Genomic DNA, 15,064 nt, shown 5'->3' on the forward strand with positions numbered 1-15,064 from the left:
CGTGTACTGTCTACTGGCTAACCAGCAGTCATATACTGCCGTGTACTGTCTACTCGCTAACCAGCAGTCTTATGCTGGCGTGTACTGTCTACTGGCTAACCAACAGTCTTATGCTGCCGTGAACTGTCTAATGGCTAACCAGCAGTCTTATGCTGCCAAGTACTGTCTACTGGCTAACCAGCAGTCTTATGCTGCCATGTACTGGCTAACCAGTAGTCTTATGATGCCATGTACTGGCTAACCAGTAGTCTTATGCTGTCATGTACTGGCTAACCAGCAGTCTTATGCTGCCATGTACTGTCTACTGGCTAACCAGCAGTCTTATGGTGGCATGTACTTTCTACTCACTAACCAGTAGTCTTATGCTGCCATGTACTGGCTAACCAGTAGTCTTATGCTGCCATGTACTGGCTAACCAGTAGTCTTATGCTGTCATGTACTGGCTAACCAGTAGTCTTATGCTGCCATGTACTGTCTACTCAATAACCAGCAGTCTTATGCTGCCATGTACTGTCTACTGGCTAACCAGTAGTCGTATGCTGCCATGTACTGTCTACTCAATAACCAGCAGTCTTATGCTGCCATGTACTGTCTACTGGCTAACCAGCAGTCTTATGCTGCCATGTACTAGCTAACCAGCAGTCTTATGCTGCCATGTACTGGCTAACCAGCAGTCTTTTACTGCCATGTACTGTCTACTGGCTAACCAGCAGTCTTATGCTGCTATGTACTGTCTACTGGCTCACCAGCAGTCCTATGCTGCCATGTACTGTCTACTGACTAACCAGCAGTCTTATGCTGCCATGTACTGTCTACTGGCTAACCAGCAGTCTTATACTGCCATGTACTGTCTACTCGCTCACCAGCAGTCTTATGTTGCCATGTACTGTCTACTGGCTAACCAGCAGTCTTATGCTGCCATGTACTGTCTACTGTCTCACCAGCAGTCTTATGCTGCCATGTACTGTCTACTGTCTAACCAGCAGTCTTATACTGCCATGTACTGTCTACTGGCTCACCAGCAGTCTTATACTGCCATGTACTTTCTACTGGCTCACCAGCAGTCTTATACTGCCATGTACTGTCTACAGGCTAACCAGCAGTCTTATACTGCCATGTACTGTCTACTGGCTAATCAGCAGTCTTATACTGCCATGTACTGTCTACTGGCTAACCAGCAGTCTTATGCTGCCATGTACTGTCTACTGGCTCACCAGCAGTCTTATGCTGCCATGTACTGTCTACTGGCTAACCAGCAGTCTTATACTGCCATGTACTGTCTACTGGCTAACCAGCAGTCTTATACTGCCATGTACTGTCTACTGGCTAACCAGCAGTCTTATGCTGCCATGTACTGTCTACTGGCTAATCAGCAGTCTTATGCTGCCATGTACTGTCTACTGGCTAACCAGCAGTCTTATGCTGCCATGTACTGTCTACTGGCTCACCAGCAGTCTTATACTGCCATGTACTGTCTACTGGCTCACCAGCAGTCTTATACTGCCATGTACTTTCTACTGGCTCATCAGTAGTCTTATACTGCCATGTACTGTCTACTGGCTCACCAGCAGTCTTATGCTGCCATGTACTGTCTACTGGCTAACCAGCAGTCTTATACTGCCATGTACTGTCTGCTGGCTAACCAGCAGTCTTATAATGCCATGTACTGTCTAACCAGCAGTCTTATAATGCCATGTACTGTCTAACCAGCAGTCTTATAATGCCATGTACTGTCTAACCAGCAGTCTTATAATGCCATGTACTGTCTAACCAGCAGTCCTATAATGCCATGTACTGTCTAACCAGCAGTCTTATAATGCCATGTACTGTCTAACCAGCCGTCTTATAATGCCATGTACTGTCTAACCAGCAGTCTTATAATGATATGTACTGTCTAACCAGCAGTCTTATAATGCCATGTACTGTCTACTGGCTAACCAGCAGTCTTATACTGCCATGTACTGTCTACTGGCTAACCAGCAGTCTTATACTGCCATGTACTAGCTAACCAGCAGTCTTATGCTGCCATGTACTTGCTAACCAGCAGTCTTTTACTGCCATGTACTGTCTACTGGCTAACCAGCAGTCTTATACTGCCGTGTACTGTCTACTGGCTAACCAGCAGTCTTATACTGCCGTGTACTGTCTACTGGCTAACCAGCAGTCTTATACTGCCGTGTACTGTCTACTGGCTAACCAGCAGTCTTATACTGCCGTGTACTGTCTACTGGCTAACCAGCAGTCTTATACTGCCGTGTACTGTCTACTGGCTAACCAGCAGTCTTATACTGCCGTGTACTGTCTACTGGCTAACCAGCAGTCTTATACTGCCGTGTACTGTCTACTGGCTAACCAGCAGTCTTATACTGCCGTGTACTGTCTACTGGCTAACCAGCAGTCTTATACTGTCGTGTACTGTCTACTGGCTAACCAGCAGTCTTATACTGTCGTGTACTGTCTACTGGCTAACCAGCAGTCTTATACTGCCGTGTACTGTCTACTGGCTAACCAGCAGTCTTATACTGCCGTGTACTGTCTACTGGCTAACCAGCAGTCATATACTGCCGTGTACTGTCTACTCGCTAACCAGCAGTCTTATGCTGGCGTGTACTGTCTACTGGCTAACCAACAGTCTTATGCTGCCGTGTACTGTCTACTGGCTAACCAGCAGTCTTATGCTGCCGTGTACTGTCTAATGGCTAACCAGCAGTCTTATGCTGCCAAGTACTGTCTACTGGCTAACCAGCAGTCTTATGCTGCCATGTACTGGCTAACCAGTAGTCTTATGATGCCATGTACTGGCTAACCAGTAGTCTTATGCTGTCATGTACTGGCTAACCAGCAGTCTTATGCTGCCATGTACTGTCTACTGGCTAACCAGCAGTCTTATGGTGGCATGTACTTTCTACTCACTAACCAGTAGTCTTATGCTGCCATGTACTGGCTAACCAGTAGTCTTATGCTGCCATGTACTGGCTAACCAGTAGTCTTATGCTGCCATGTACTGGCTAACCAGTAGTCTTATGCTGTCATGTACTGGCTAACCAGTAGTCTTATGCTGCCATGTACTGTCTACTGGCTAACCAGCAGTCTTATGGTGGCATGTACTTTCTACTCGCTAACCAGCAGTCTTATGGTGCCATGTACTGTCTACTGGCTAACCAGCAGTCTTATGGTGCCATGTACTGTCTACTGGCTAACCAGCAGTCTTATGCTGCCATGTACTGTCTACTCAATAACCAGCAGTCTTATGCTGCCATGTACTGTCTACTGGCTAACCAGCAGTCTTATGCTGCCATGTACTAGCTAACCAGCAGTCTTATGCTGCCATGTACTGGCTAACCAGCAGTCTTTTACTGCCATGTACTGTCTACTGGCTAACCAGCAGTCTTATGCTGCTATGTACTGTCTACTGGCTAACCAGCAGTCCTATGCTGCCATGTACTGTCTACTGGCTAACCAGCAGTCTTATGCTGCCATGTACTGTCTACTGGCTAACCAGCAGTCTTATACTGCCATGTACTGTCTACTCGCTCACCAGCAGTCTTATGTTGCCATGTACTGTCTACTGGCTAACCAGCAGTCTTATGCTGCCATGTACTGTCTACTGTCTCACCAGCAGTCTTATACTGCCATGTACTGTCTACTGGCTAACCAGCAGTCTTATACTGCCATGTACTGTCTACTGGCTCACCAGCAGTCTTATACTGCCATGTACTTTCTACTGGCTCACCAGCAGTCTTATACTGCCATGTACTGTCTACAGGCTCACCAGCAGTCTTATACTGCCATGTACTGTCTACTGGCTCACCAGTAGTCTTATACTGCCATGTACTGTCTACTCGCTCACCAGCAGTCTTATGCTGCCATGTACTGTCTACTGGCTAAACAGCAGTCTTATGCTGCCATGTACTGTCTACTGTCTAACCAGCAGTCTTTTGCTGCCATGTACTGTCTACTGGCTAACCAGCAGTCTTATACTGCCATGTACTGTCTACTGGCTAACCAGCAGTCTTATACTGCCATGTACTGTCTACTGGCTAACCAGCAGTCTTATGCTGCCATGTACTGTCTACTGGCTCACCAGCAGTCTTATGCTGCCATGTACTGTCTACTGGCTCACCAGCAGTCTTATGCTGCCATGTACTGTCTACTGGCTCACCAGCAGTCTTATGCTGCCATGTACTGTCTACTGGCTCACCAGCAGTCTTATGTTGCCATGTACTGTCTACTGTCTCACCAGCAGTCTTATACTGCCATGTACTGTCTACTGGCTAACCAGCAGTCTTATACTGCCATGTACTGTCTTCTGGCTCACCAGCAGTCTTATACTGCCATGTACTTTCTACTGGCTCACCAGCAGTCTTATACTGCCATGTACTGTCTACAGGCTCACCAGCAGTCTTATACTGCCATGTACTGTCTACTCGCTCACCAGCAGTCTTATGCTGCCATGTACTGTCTACTGGCTAAACAGCAGTCTTATGCTGCCATGTACTGTCTACTGTCTAACCAGCAGTCTTATACTGCCATGTACTGTCTGCTGGCTAACCAGCAGTCTTATAATGCCATGTACTGTCTAACCAGCAGTCTTATAATGCCATGTACTGTCTAACCAGCAGTCTTATAATGCCATGTACTGTCTAACCAGCAGTCTTATAATGCCATGTACTGTCTAACCAGCAGTCTTATAATGCCATGTACTGTCTAACCAGCAGTCTTATAATGCCATGTACTGTCTAACCAGCAGTCTTATAATGCCATGTACTGTCTAACCAGCAGTCTTATAATGCCATGTACTGTCTAACCAGCAGTCTTATAATGCCATGTACTGTCTAACCAGCAGTCTTATAATGCCATGTACTGTCTAACCAGCAGTCTTATAATGCCATGTACTGTCTAACCAGCAGTCTTATAATGCCATGTACTGTCTACTGGCTAACCAGCAGTCTTATAATGCCATGAACTGTCTACTGGCTCACCAGCAGCCTTATAATGCCATGTACTGTCTAACCAGCAGTCTTATAATGCCATGTACTGTCTAACCAGCAGTCTTATAATGCCATGTACTGTCTAACCAGCAGTCTTATAATGCCATGTACTGGCTAACCAGCAGTCTTATAATGCCATGTACTGTCTACTGGCTAACCAGCAGTCTTATACTGCCATGCACTGTCTACTGGCTTACCAGCAGTCTTATACTGCCGTGTACTGTCTACTGGCTAACCAGCAGTCTTATACTGCCGTGTACTGTCTACTGGCTAACCAGCAGTCATATACTGCCGTGTACTGTCTACTCGCTTACCAGCAGTCTTATGCTGCCGTGTACTGTCTACTGGCTAACCAACAGTCTTATGCTGCCGTGTACTGTCTACTGGCTAACCAACAGTCTTATGCTGCCGTGTACTGTCTACTGGCTAACCAGCAGTCTTATGCTGCCAAGTACTGTCTACTGGCTAACCAGCAGTCTTATGCTGCCATGTACTGGCTAACCAGTAGTCTTATGATGCCATGTACTGGCTAACCAGTAGTCTTATGCTGTCATGTACTGGCTAACCAGCAGTCTTATGCTGCCATGTACTGTCTACTGGCTAACCAGCAGTCTTATGGTGACATGTACTTTCTACTCACTAACCAGCAGTCTTATGGTGCCATGTACTGGCTAACCAGCAGTCTTATGGTGCCATGTACTGTCTACTGGCTAACCAGCAGTCTTATGCTGCCATGTACTGTCTACTGGCTAACCAGCAGTCTTATACTGCCATGTACTGTCTACTCGCTAACCAGCAGTCTTATGCTGCCATGTACTGTCTACTGGCTAACCAGCAGTCCTATTCTGCCATGTACTAGCTAACCAGCAGTCTTATGTTGCCATGTACTGGCTTACCAGCAGTCATATGCTGCCATGTACTGGCTAACCAGTAGTCCTATGCTGCCATGTACTGGCTAACCAGTAGTCTTATGCTGCCATGTACTGGCTAACCAGTAGTCTTATGCTGCCATGTACTGGCTAACCAGTAGTCTTATGCTGCCATGTACTGGCTAACCAGTAGTCTTATGCTGCCATGTACTGGCTAACCAGTAGTCTTATGCTGCCATGTACTGGCTAACCAGTAGTCTTATGCTGCCATGTACTGTCTACTGGCTAACCAGCAGTCTTATGCTGCCATGTACTGTCTACTCAATAACCTGCAGTCTTATGCTGCCATGTACTGTCTACTGGCTAACCAGCATTCTTATGCTGCCATGTACTGTCTACTGGCTAACCAGCAGTCTTATGCTGCCATGTACTAGCTAACCAGCAGTCTTATGCTGCCATGTACTGGCTAACCAGCAGTCTTTTACTGCCATGTACTGTCTCCAATTTGTAAGTCGCTCTGGATAAGAGCGTCTGCTAAATGACTTAAATGTAAATGTAAATGTACTGGCTAACCAGCAGTCTTATGCTGCTATGTACTGTCTACTGGCTAACCAGCAGTCCTATGCTGCCATGTACTGTCTACTGGCTAACCAGCAGTCTTATGCTGCCATGTACTGTCTACTGGCTAACCAGCGGTCTTATACTGCCATGTACTGTCTACTGGCTCACCAGCAGTCTTATACTGCCATGTACTTTCTACTGGCTCACCAGTAGTCTTATACTGCCATGTACTGTCTACTGGTTCACCAGCAGTCTTATGCTGCCATGTACTGTCTACTGGCTAACCAGCAGTCTTATGCTGCCATGTACTGTCTACTGGCTCACTAGCAGTCTTATACTGCCATGTACTGTCTACTGGCTAACCAGCAGTCTTATACTGCCATGTACTGTCTGCTGGCTAACCAGCAGTCTTGTACTGTCTAACCAGCAGTCTTATAATGCCATGTACTGTCTAAACAGCAGTCTTATAATGCCATGTACTGTCTAACCAGCAGTCTTATAATGCCATGTACTGTCTAACCAGCAGTCTTATAATGCCATGTACTGTCTAACCAGCAGTCTTATAATGCCATGTACTGTCTAACCAGCAGTCTTATAATGCCATGTACTGTCTAACCAGCAGTCCTATAATGCCATGTACTGTCTAACCAGCAGTCTTATAATGCCATGTACTGTCTAACCAGCAGTCTTATAATGCCATGTACTGTCTAACCAGCAGTCTTATAATGCCATGTACTGTCTAACCAGCAGTCTTATAATGCCATATACTGGCTAACCAGCAGTCTTATAATGCCATGTACTGTCTACTGTCTAACCAGCAGTCTTATAATGCCATGTACTGTCTACTGGCTCACCAGCAGCCTTATAATGCCATGTACTGTCTAACCAGCAGTCTTATAATGCCATGTACTGTCTAACCAGCAGTCTTATAATGCCATATACTGGCTAACCAGCAGTCTTATAATGCCATGTACTGTCTACTGTCTAACCAGCAGTCTTATAATGCCATGTACTGTCTACTGGCTAACCAGCATTCTTATAATGCCATGTACTGTCTACTGGCTAACGAGCAGTCTTATACTGCCATGTACTGTCTACTGGCTAACCAGCAGTCTTATACTGCCATGTACTGTCTACTGGCTAACCAGCAGTCTTATAATGCCATGTACTTTCTACTGGCTAACCAGCAGTCTTATAATGCCATGTACTGTCTACTAGTTAACCAGCAGTCTTATAATGCCATGTACTGTCTACTAGTTAACCAGCAGTCTTATAATGCCATGTACTGGCTAACCAGCAGTCTTATAATGCCATGTACTGTCTAACCAGCAGTCTTATACTGCCATGTACTGGCTAACCAGCAGTCTTATAATGCCATGTACTGTCTACTAGTTAACCAGCAGTCTTATAATGCCATGTACTGTCTACTAGTTAACCAGCAGTCTTATAATGCCATGTACTGGCTAACCAGCAGTCTTATACTGCCATGTACTCTCTAACCAGCAGTCTTATACTGCCATGTACTGTCTGCTGGCTAACCAGCAGTCTTATACTGCCATGTACTGTCTAACCAGCAGTCTTATACTGCCATGTACTGTCTAACCAGCAGTCTTATACTGCCATGTACTGTCTAACCAGCAGTCTTATACTGCCATGTACTGTCTAACCAGCAGTCTTATAATGCCATGTACTGTCTACTAGTTAACCAGCAGTCTTATAATGCCATGTACTGTCTACTAGTTAACCAGCAGTCTTATAATGCCATGTACTGGCTAACCAGCAGTCTTATACTGCCATGTACTCTCTAACCAGCAGTCTTATACTGCCATGTACTGTCTGCTGGCTAACCAGCAGTCTTATACTGCCATGTACTGTCTAACCAGCAGTCTTATAATGCCATGTACTGTCTAACCAGCAGTCTTATACTGCCATGTACTGTCTAACCAGCAGTCTTATACTGCCATGTACTGTCTAACCAGCAGTCTTATGCTACACATTTCACTGGCTAATACCTTTGGAATGTTGTCCACTGATATTGTTTAATGAGAATGTTGTGTAATATTGTGTGTCTCCAGGTGGAAGAGGAGACTGTGGATAAGGACAATAAGAACTGCAGTAAAGAAGGTATGTGTAGCAAGGTAAGGCTTTGCCTGCCTCTGGGCCTGTGCGTGTGTGTGTGTGTATGTCTGTCCATGTCCATTTTTGCCAGCCTGCGCATGTTGTTGTTTCCTGAGCCGTGTGTCTGTTTCAGAATATCTTCCAGCTGTTGAGACACAGAACGGATGGAGGCACCTAGGAGGAGAGATCATCACCTCATAAACATGCTCTCCTCCATCCGTCCCTCTGGTCTGGTTCGGCCCGGAACTACCACCACTACCTGTCCTCACACAACTACTACTACACCAACTACAAACTACAACTTCTACATACCATTAACAGCAACTACAGATCAACAACCACCACACACCATCAAACTACAATTGAACAACTTCTGGACTGACTGAAGGAGAAACAATGACGCACACTGCAACTTAAGCTGTTATTCACCATGAACCCTTGAATACAACCCAAGCACACAATATAAACACAAGCCAACAGGAAGCTACAGTAGAAACATACAGCAGGTTTGTACAGGTGAATAACTAACTCTAAAAACGTAGATACATGCCTTCATACATCGCATCACCTCTTTGGTCAAAACTCCATGGAGACCTGTGACTATTGGCTAAGGAGGCTGACTGCTTTTGGTGGGCTTGGATGAAGGAGATGGTTCTCTGGGACGATATTGGACAAGGGATTTGACACGTGCAAGGCCATTGGGTGCTCTGGACTGGAACAGAGTGCAGTGGAAGAAAAGAACAAAAGAGGGATACAGATGCTGGAACAGAACCTGTTCTAAAAGAGGAAATGGCTGGTGGTGTTGGAACAGAACCTGTTCTAAAAGAGGAAATGGCTGGTGGTGATGGAACAGAACCTGTTCTAAAAGAGGAAATGGCTGGTGGTGATGGAACAGAACCTGTTCTAAAAGAGGAAATGGCTGGTGGTGTTGGAACAGAACCTGTTCTAAAAGAGGAAACGGCTGGTGGTGATGGAACAGAACCTGTTCTAAAAGAGGAAACGGCTGGTGGTGATGGAACAGAACCTGTTCTAAAAGAAGAAAGGCTAGTGGTGATGGAACAGAACCTGTTCTAAAAGAGGAAATGGCTAGTGGTGATGGAACAGAACCTGTTCTAAAAGAGGAAATGGCTGGTGGTGATGGAACAGAACCTGTTCTAAAAGAGGAAATGGCTGGTGTTAGAACAGAACCTGTTCTAAAAGAGGAAACGGCTGGTGGTGATGGAACAGAACCTGTTCTAAAAGAGGAAACGGCTGGTGGTGATGGAACAGAACCTGTTCTAAAAGAAGAAAGGCTAGTGGTGATGGAACAGAACCTGTTCTAAAAGAGGAAATGGCTAGTGGTGATGGAACAGAACCTGTTCTAAAAGAGGAAATGGCTAGTGGTGATGGACTGAGGAGACGCATCTGAAAAGTTCTAAAACAGGAACTGTGTGTGTGTGTCGACTGATTATGGACAGCTGTGAGAGTCTAGGTTGGAACCCTGGAGGTAGAAACAACCCTTCTCTCTGACTCTGAACTGAACTCCCAGAATGAGTCTAGATAGACAGACGGAGGGAACCGGCCACATGATACAAGAGACTGGACTCATATGAACCACACAGACCGATTGACATATGGATATTATCTCCTGTTTGTAGCCACTATCTCCATTTCAAAGAGATCTACTGAAGAGACTATTACAGAGAGAGAGAGAGAAACCATACATTTCCTTTATTTGTGACTATTGGGCCGAGCAGAACCAAGGGTAGCATGTGTGTTTCAGCTGCTGGTTCTGTTTCGGTTTTCAGATGCAGAAATTGCCCTGAAGCCATTTTTGAATACACAAACCTTCTCATTAAAAACACACACACACACAGAATGCTCATCATGTAGGAATTGGATCCCAGGAAAGTATTCTGCCATCTTGACAGATACCTGAACAAGGAACATGTTTACTTCACCTGTGTGTTTTGTGTACCTCCTAAAGACATATAAATATAATTTTTAATGTGGACATTTCATACATTGGACAGAATAGCACAAAAATAACCCTGTAAGATGTTGACCACGTTAAGCTCAATATGTATTCATTCTATGCTAAGTTTTCTGTTTTGCTGATGCCTAACCGTGGGTTTATAACACTGAACTCAGAAGTGCATCTCGATTTACATGTTTTGTGTCTTTCTGTTCTTGAGAAAAGGTGTGATGCTTTAGAAACACACTGTAATTGTCAGTCTGTAGGATATGTCTATGGTGTTGGTTTAGGTGAGTCTTTGGTTCAATTGATATATTGGTCCTTGTGTATCTGAAGAAGCTGCAGTACTCAGAACGACCTGCAGGGGACTCCCTCCCACTGAGAAACACTAGATCAGTTCCTATAGAACAGGGCTGGCCAGTATTCTAACAGAGGGCCTGTGGGTGCAGGCTTTTGCCCCAGCCAAGCAGTAACACACCTGATTCAATATCTGGTGGATGTTATCATTGGATGCTGATGCAACACCACACACATCTTTAAATGCAGTGTTAACCTACAGCAGGGTTTCCCAGTGGTGTAGTAGGAGCTACACGGAGGTATACGCCCTAAACCCCACAGAGGTTTAAACAGTGGTGTAGGAGGTATACGCCCTAAACCCCACAGAGGTTTAAACAGTGGTGTAGTAGGTATACGCCCTAAACCCCACAGAGGTTTAAACAGTGGTGCAGTAGGAGCTACATGGAGGTATACGCCCTAAACCCCACAGAGGTTTAAACAGTGGTGTAGTAGGAGCTACACGGAGGTATACGCCCTGAACCCCACAGAGGTTTAAACAGTGGTGCAGTAGGAGCTACACGGAGGTATACGCCCTAAACTCCACAGAGGTTTAAACAGTGGTGCAGTAGGTATACGCCCAAACCCCACAGAGGTTTAAACAGTGGTGTAGGAGGTATACGCCCTAAACCCCACAGAGGTTTAAACAGTGGTGTAGTAGGAGCTACACAGAGGTATACGCCCTAAACCCCACAGAGGTTTAAACAGTGGTGCAGTAGGAGCTACACAGAGGTATACGCCCTAAACCCCACAGAGTTTTAAACAGTGGTGCAGTAGGAGCTACACGGAGGTATACGCCCTAAACTCCACAGAGGTTTAAACAGTGGTGTAGTAGGTATACGCCCAAACCCCACAGAGGTTTAAACAGTGGTGTAGTAGGTATACGCCCTAAACCCCACAGAGGTTTAAACAGTGGTGTAGTAGGAGCTACACGGAGGTATACGCCCTGAACCCCACAGAGGTTTAAACAGTGGTGCAGTAGGAGCTACACGGAGGTATACGCCCTAAACCCCACAGAGATTTAAACAGTGGTGTAGTAGGTATACGCCCAAACCCCACAGAGGTTTAAACAGTGGTGTAGGAGGTATACGCCCTAAACCCCACAGAGGTTTAAACAGTGGTGTAGTAAGAGCTACACGGAGGTATACGCCCTGAACCCCAGAGAGGTTTAAACAGTGGTGCAGTAGGAGCTACACGGAGGTATACGCCCTAAACCCCACAGAGGTTTAAACAGTGGTGTAGTAGGTATACGCCCAAACCCCACAGAGGTTTAAACAGTGGTGTAGTAGGAGCAACACGGAGGTATACGCCCTGAACCCCACAGAGGTTTAAACAGTGGTGTAGGAGGTATACGCCCTAAACCCCACAGAGGTTTAAACAGTGGTGTAGTAGATATACGCCCTAAACCCCACAGAGGTTTAAACAGTGGTGTAGTAGGTATACGCCCTAAACCCCACAGAGGTTTAAACAGTGGTGTAGTAGGAGCTACACAGAGGTATACGCCCTAAACCCCACAGAGGTTTAAACAGTGGTGCAGTAGGAGCTACACAGAGGTATACGCCCTAAACCCCACAGAGTTTTAAACAGTGGTGCAGTAGGAGCTACACGGAGGTTTAAACAGTGGTGCAGTAGATATACGCCCTAAACCCCACAGAGGTTTAAACAGTGGTGTAGTAGGTATACGCCCTAAACCCCACAGAGGTTTAAACAGTGGTGCAGTAGGAGTTACACTGAGGTATACGCCCTAAACCCCACAGAGGTTTAAACAGTGGTGTAGTAGGAGCTACACAGAGGTATACGCCCTAAACCCCACAGAGGTTTAAACAGTGGTGCAGTAGGAGCTACACAGAGGTATACGCCCTAAACCCCACAGAGTTTTAAACAGTGGTGCAGTAGGAGCTACACGGAGGTATACGCCCTAAACTCCACAGAGGTTTAAACAGTGGTGCAGTAGATATACGCCCTAAACCCCACAGAGGTTTAAACAGTGGTGCAGTAGGAGTTACACTGAGGTATACGCCCTAAACCCCACAGAGGTTTAAACAGTGGTGTAGGAGGTATACGCCCTAAACCCCACAGAGGTTTAAACAGTGGTGTAGGAGGTATACGCCCAAACCCCACAGAGGTTTAAACAGTGGTGTAGTAGGTATACGCCCAAACCCCACAGAGGTTTAAACAGTGGTGTAGTAGGAGCTACACGGAGGTATACACCCTAAACCCCACAGAGGTTTAAACAGTGGTGTAGTAGGAGCTACACGGAGGTATACACCCTAAACCCCACAGAGGTTTAAACAGTGGTGTAGTAGGAGCTACACGGAGGTATACGCCCTAATCCCCACAGAGGTTTAAACAGTGGTGTAGGAGGTATACGCCCAAACCCCACAGAGGTTTAAACAGTGGTGTAGTAGGAGCTAAACGGAGGTATACGCCCTAAACCCCACAGAGGTTTAAACAGTGGTTTAAACAGAGGTTTAAATAAAGGTTCAGTAAAATAAATATGCACAAAACCCACTTTTTGTTCAGTTGACATTGGGTATAGTCACTTCTTAATTCCCACTGATCCGTATCAAAGTAGTGTAGTGGTGGTATAAACGGTATCAAGTATGTGGTACAATAGAGAAAGTAGCCTACACAATCGTAAAGCACGTGTAATATATTCGCGTGCGCTGCACACAGCCAAGTTTCAGCTGAATATCATGGCAGTAAGAGCCGCAGCTGGTTGTCCCATGGAGCAGCTCACAGCTGGTAGGGTAGGTAGGACTTGCCTAGTTAAAGGTTCAATGAATCAAATCAAGAAACAATGGGTAAGCAAACCAGGTATTGAAACAGTTTGGTCCAAAGTCTTGGTTGAATCTTTGCAGTGCTCAATTCAGTCATTATGTGCTGTTTTGAATGAACATTTCCAAATGCTTTCCCAAGGAAAACTTCCAAATGAAAGCTGCAATATGTAACTTTGCAACCAAACAATTTCACATAGAAATGTCACTGTCATCATTGAAAGCAAGTCTAATAAGTGGTAGATCTATTCTATGTGCACTATTTCTATGCTTCGCCATTCTTAAGTTTAGTTTTTGCATCTTTTATTTTGTTTTGTACACCAGTTTCAGACGGCTGAAAATACAATCGTTTTGGTTATGGAAAATGTATTGCAGAGGTTGAGATTGTACAAAGACTACAATTACTTATTGTTTTGTCACAAACTGAAATTAGGCGAACTTCAAATTTTAGCAACCAGGAAATGGCGGAGCTATTTCTGTATAGTGCATCTTTAAATGTTGACTACAAATTGGGCCTACATGATATAATTATGATTTGTATCAATCTGGAGGGCATTTCTTTTGAAAACTCTGCAATCACATGTACTCTACTCTAGGCCTACATTGTAGAGTACAGACACTGCGAGCCACATGGTATTTGGCTATTTGCTTAATTATTTTAAAGGGCAACTAGACCCTCCCAAAAATATTATTTTATATTTTTCCCAGACCTAAAAAATGGTCTCCTTGTGCGGTATAAGCATTGATGTGGGCTTAACATGCATTTGTTGTTTTTCTATGAAAGATTTTCTGGCAAAATGATGGTGTACTCACTTCTCCAGGCATCGCTACACCAATGGGTTTTCCTGTATCTGTGAGTGATTTGATGTGGGACCTGAATCTCCAACAGGCTTAGGCTGTTTACGCAATGGATCATCATGTCTCACTCCCATAGGCTGCTTCACTTGTCAATCATGTCTCTGCTATCTCACCCTGTAATCTGTGATAGCTCTCTCTCAAACACTCCTCTGTCCCTCGTCGTCAACTCTTTATTTAATTAAGATATTAAGCTCTACTTCTCATATCCTACAGTATCTTCACCTGTCTGACAAATCAAGCAAATGAGAAAATAAAACAATCTGAAGAGAACCACACAGGGTTGAATTGATGAAAGCTGAAGTCATTTAGTAATTTAACTTGTTGACTTATTGTAATGAATTGTAATATTATTTTAAATGAAATGATTTATTAATGCAAAACATTGATGTCTTCTCTCCTTTGGTGTCTCCAACTCTAATCTCAATTACCTAGTTTCTAGTGCCCAAGAATGAAAAGTGTGTGTGTGTGTGGGGGGCACTTGACACCAGACTGTGATTGTGTTTGTCCATCGACTATTTCATTGATAAACACCCTGGTAGATATCAGGTGATGAAGAGATAATAATGTATTGTTCCACTGAAGCCAAATAGAATCTAAGAGAAG

General features: G+C 44.9%; 1 protein-coding gene across 1 annotated transcript in view; it reads left to right on the forward strand.

The window, feature by feature from the left end:
* Positions 1-14,841, forward strand: part of LOC115115001 (sorting nexin-27-like) — a 52,859-nt gene extending 38,018 nt beyond the window's left edge. The window contains exons 12-13 of the mRNA XM_065027786.1: positions 8,497-8,545; positions 8,673-14,841. Coding sequence (XP_064883858.1) covers positions 8,497-8,545; positions 8,673-8,740 — 117 coding nt within the window. The 3' untranslated portion in view covers positions 8,741-14,841. The remainder of the gene's footprint in view (positions 1-8,496; positions 8,546-8,672) is intronic.
* The last annotated feature ends 223 nt before the right edge of the window (positions 14,842-15,064 follow it).

The sequence above is a fragment of the Oncorhynchus nerka genome, linkage group LG14 (genome assembly GCF_034236695.1).
Source record: "Oncorhynchus nerka isolate Pitt River linkage group LG14, Oner_Uvic_2.0, whole genome shotgun sequence".
In the NCBI taxonomy this organism is placed as follows: domain Eukaryota; kingdom Metazoa; phylum Chordata; class Actinopteri; order Salmoniformes; family Salmonidae; genus Oncorhynchus; species Oncorhynchus nerka.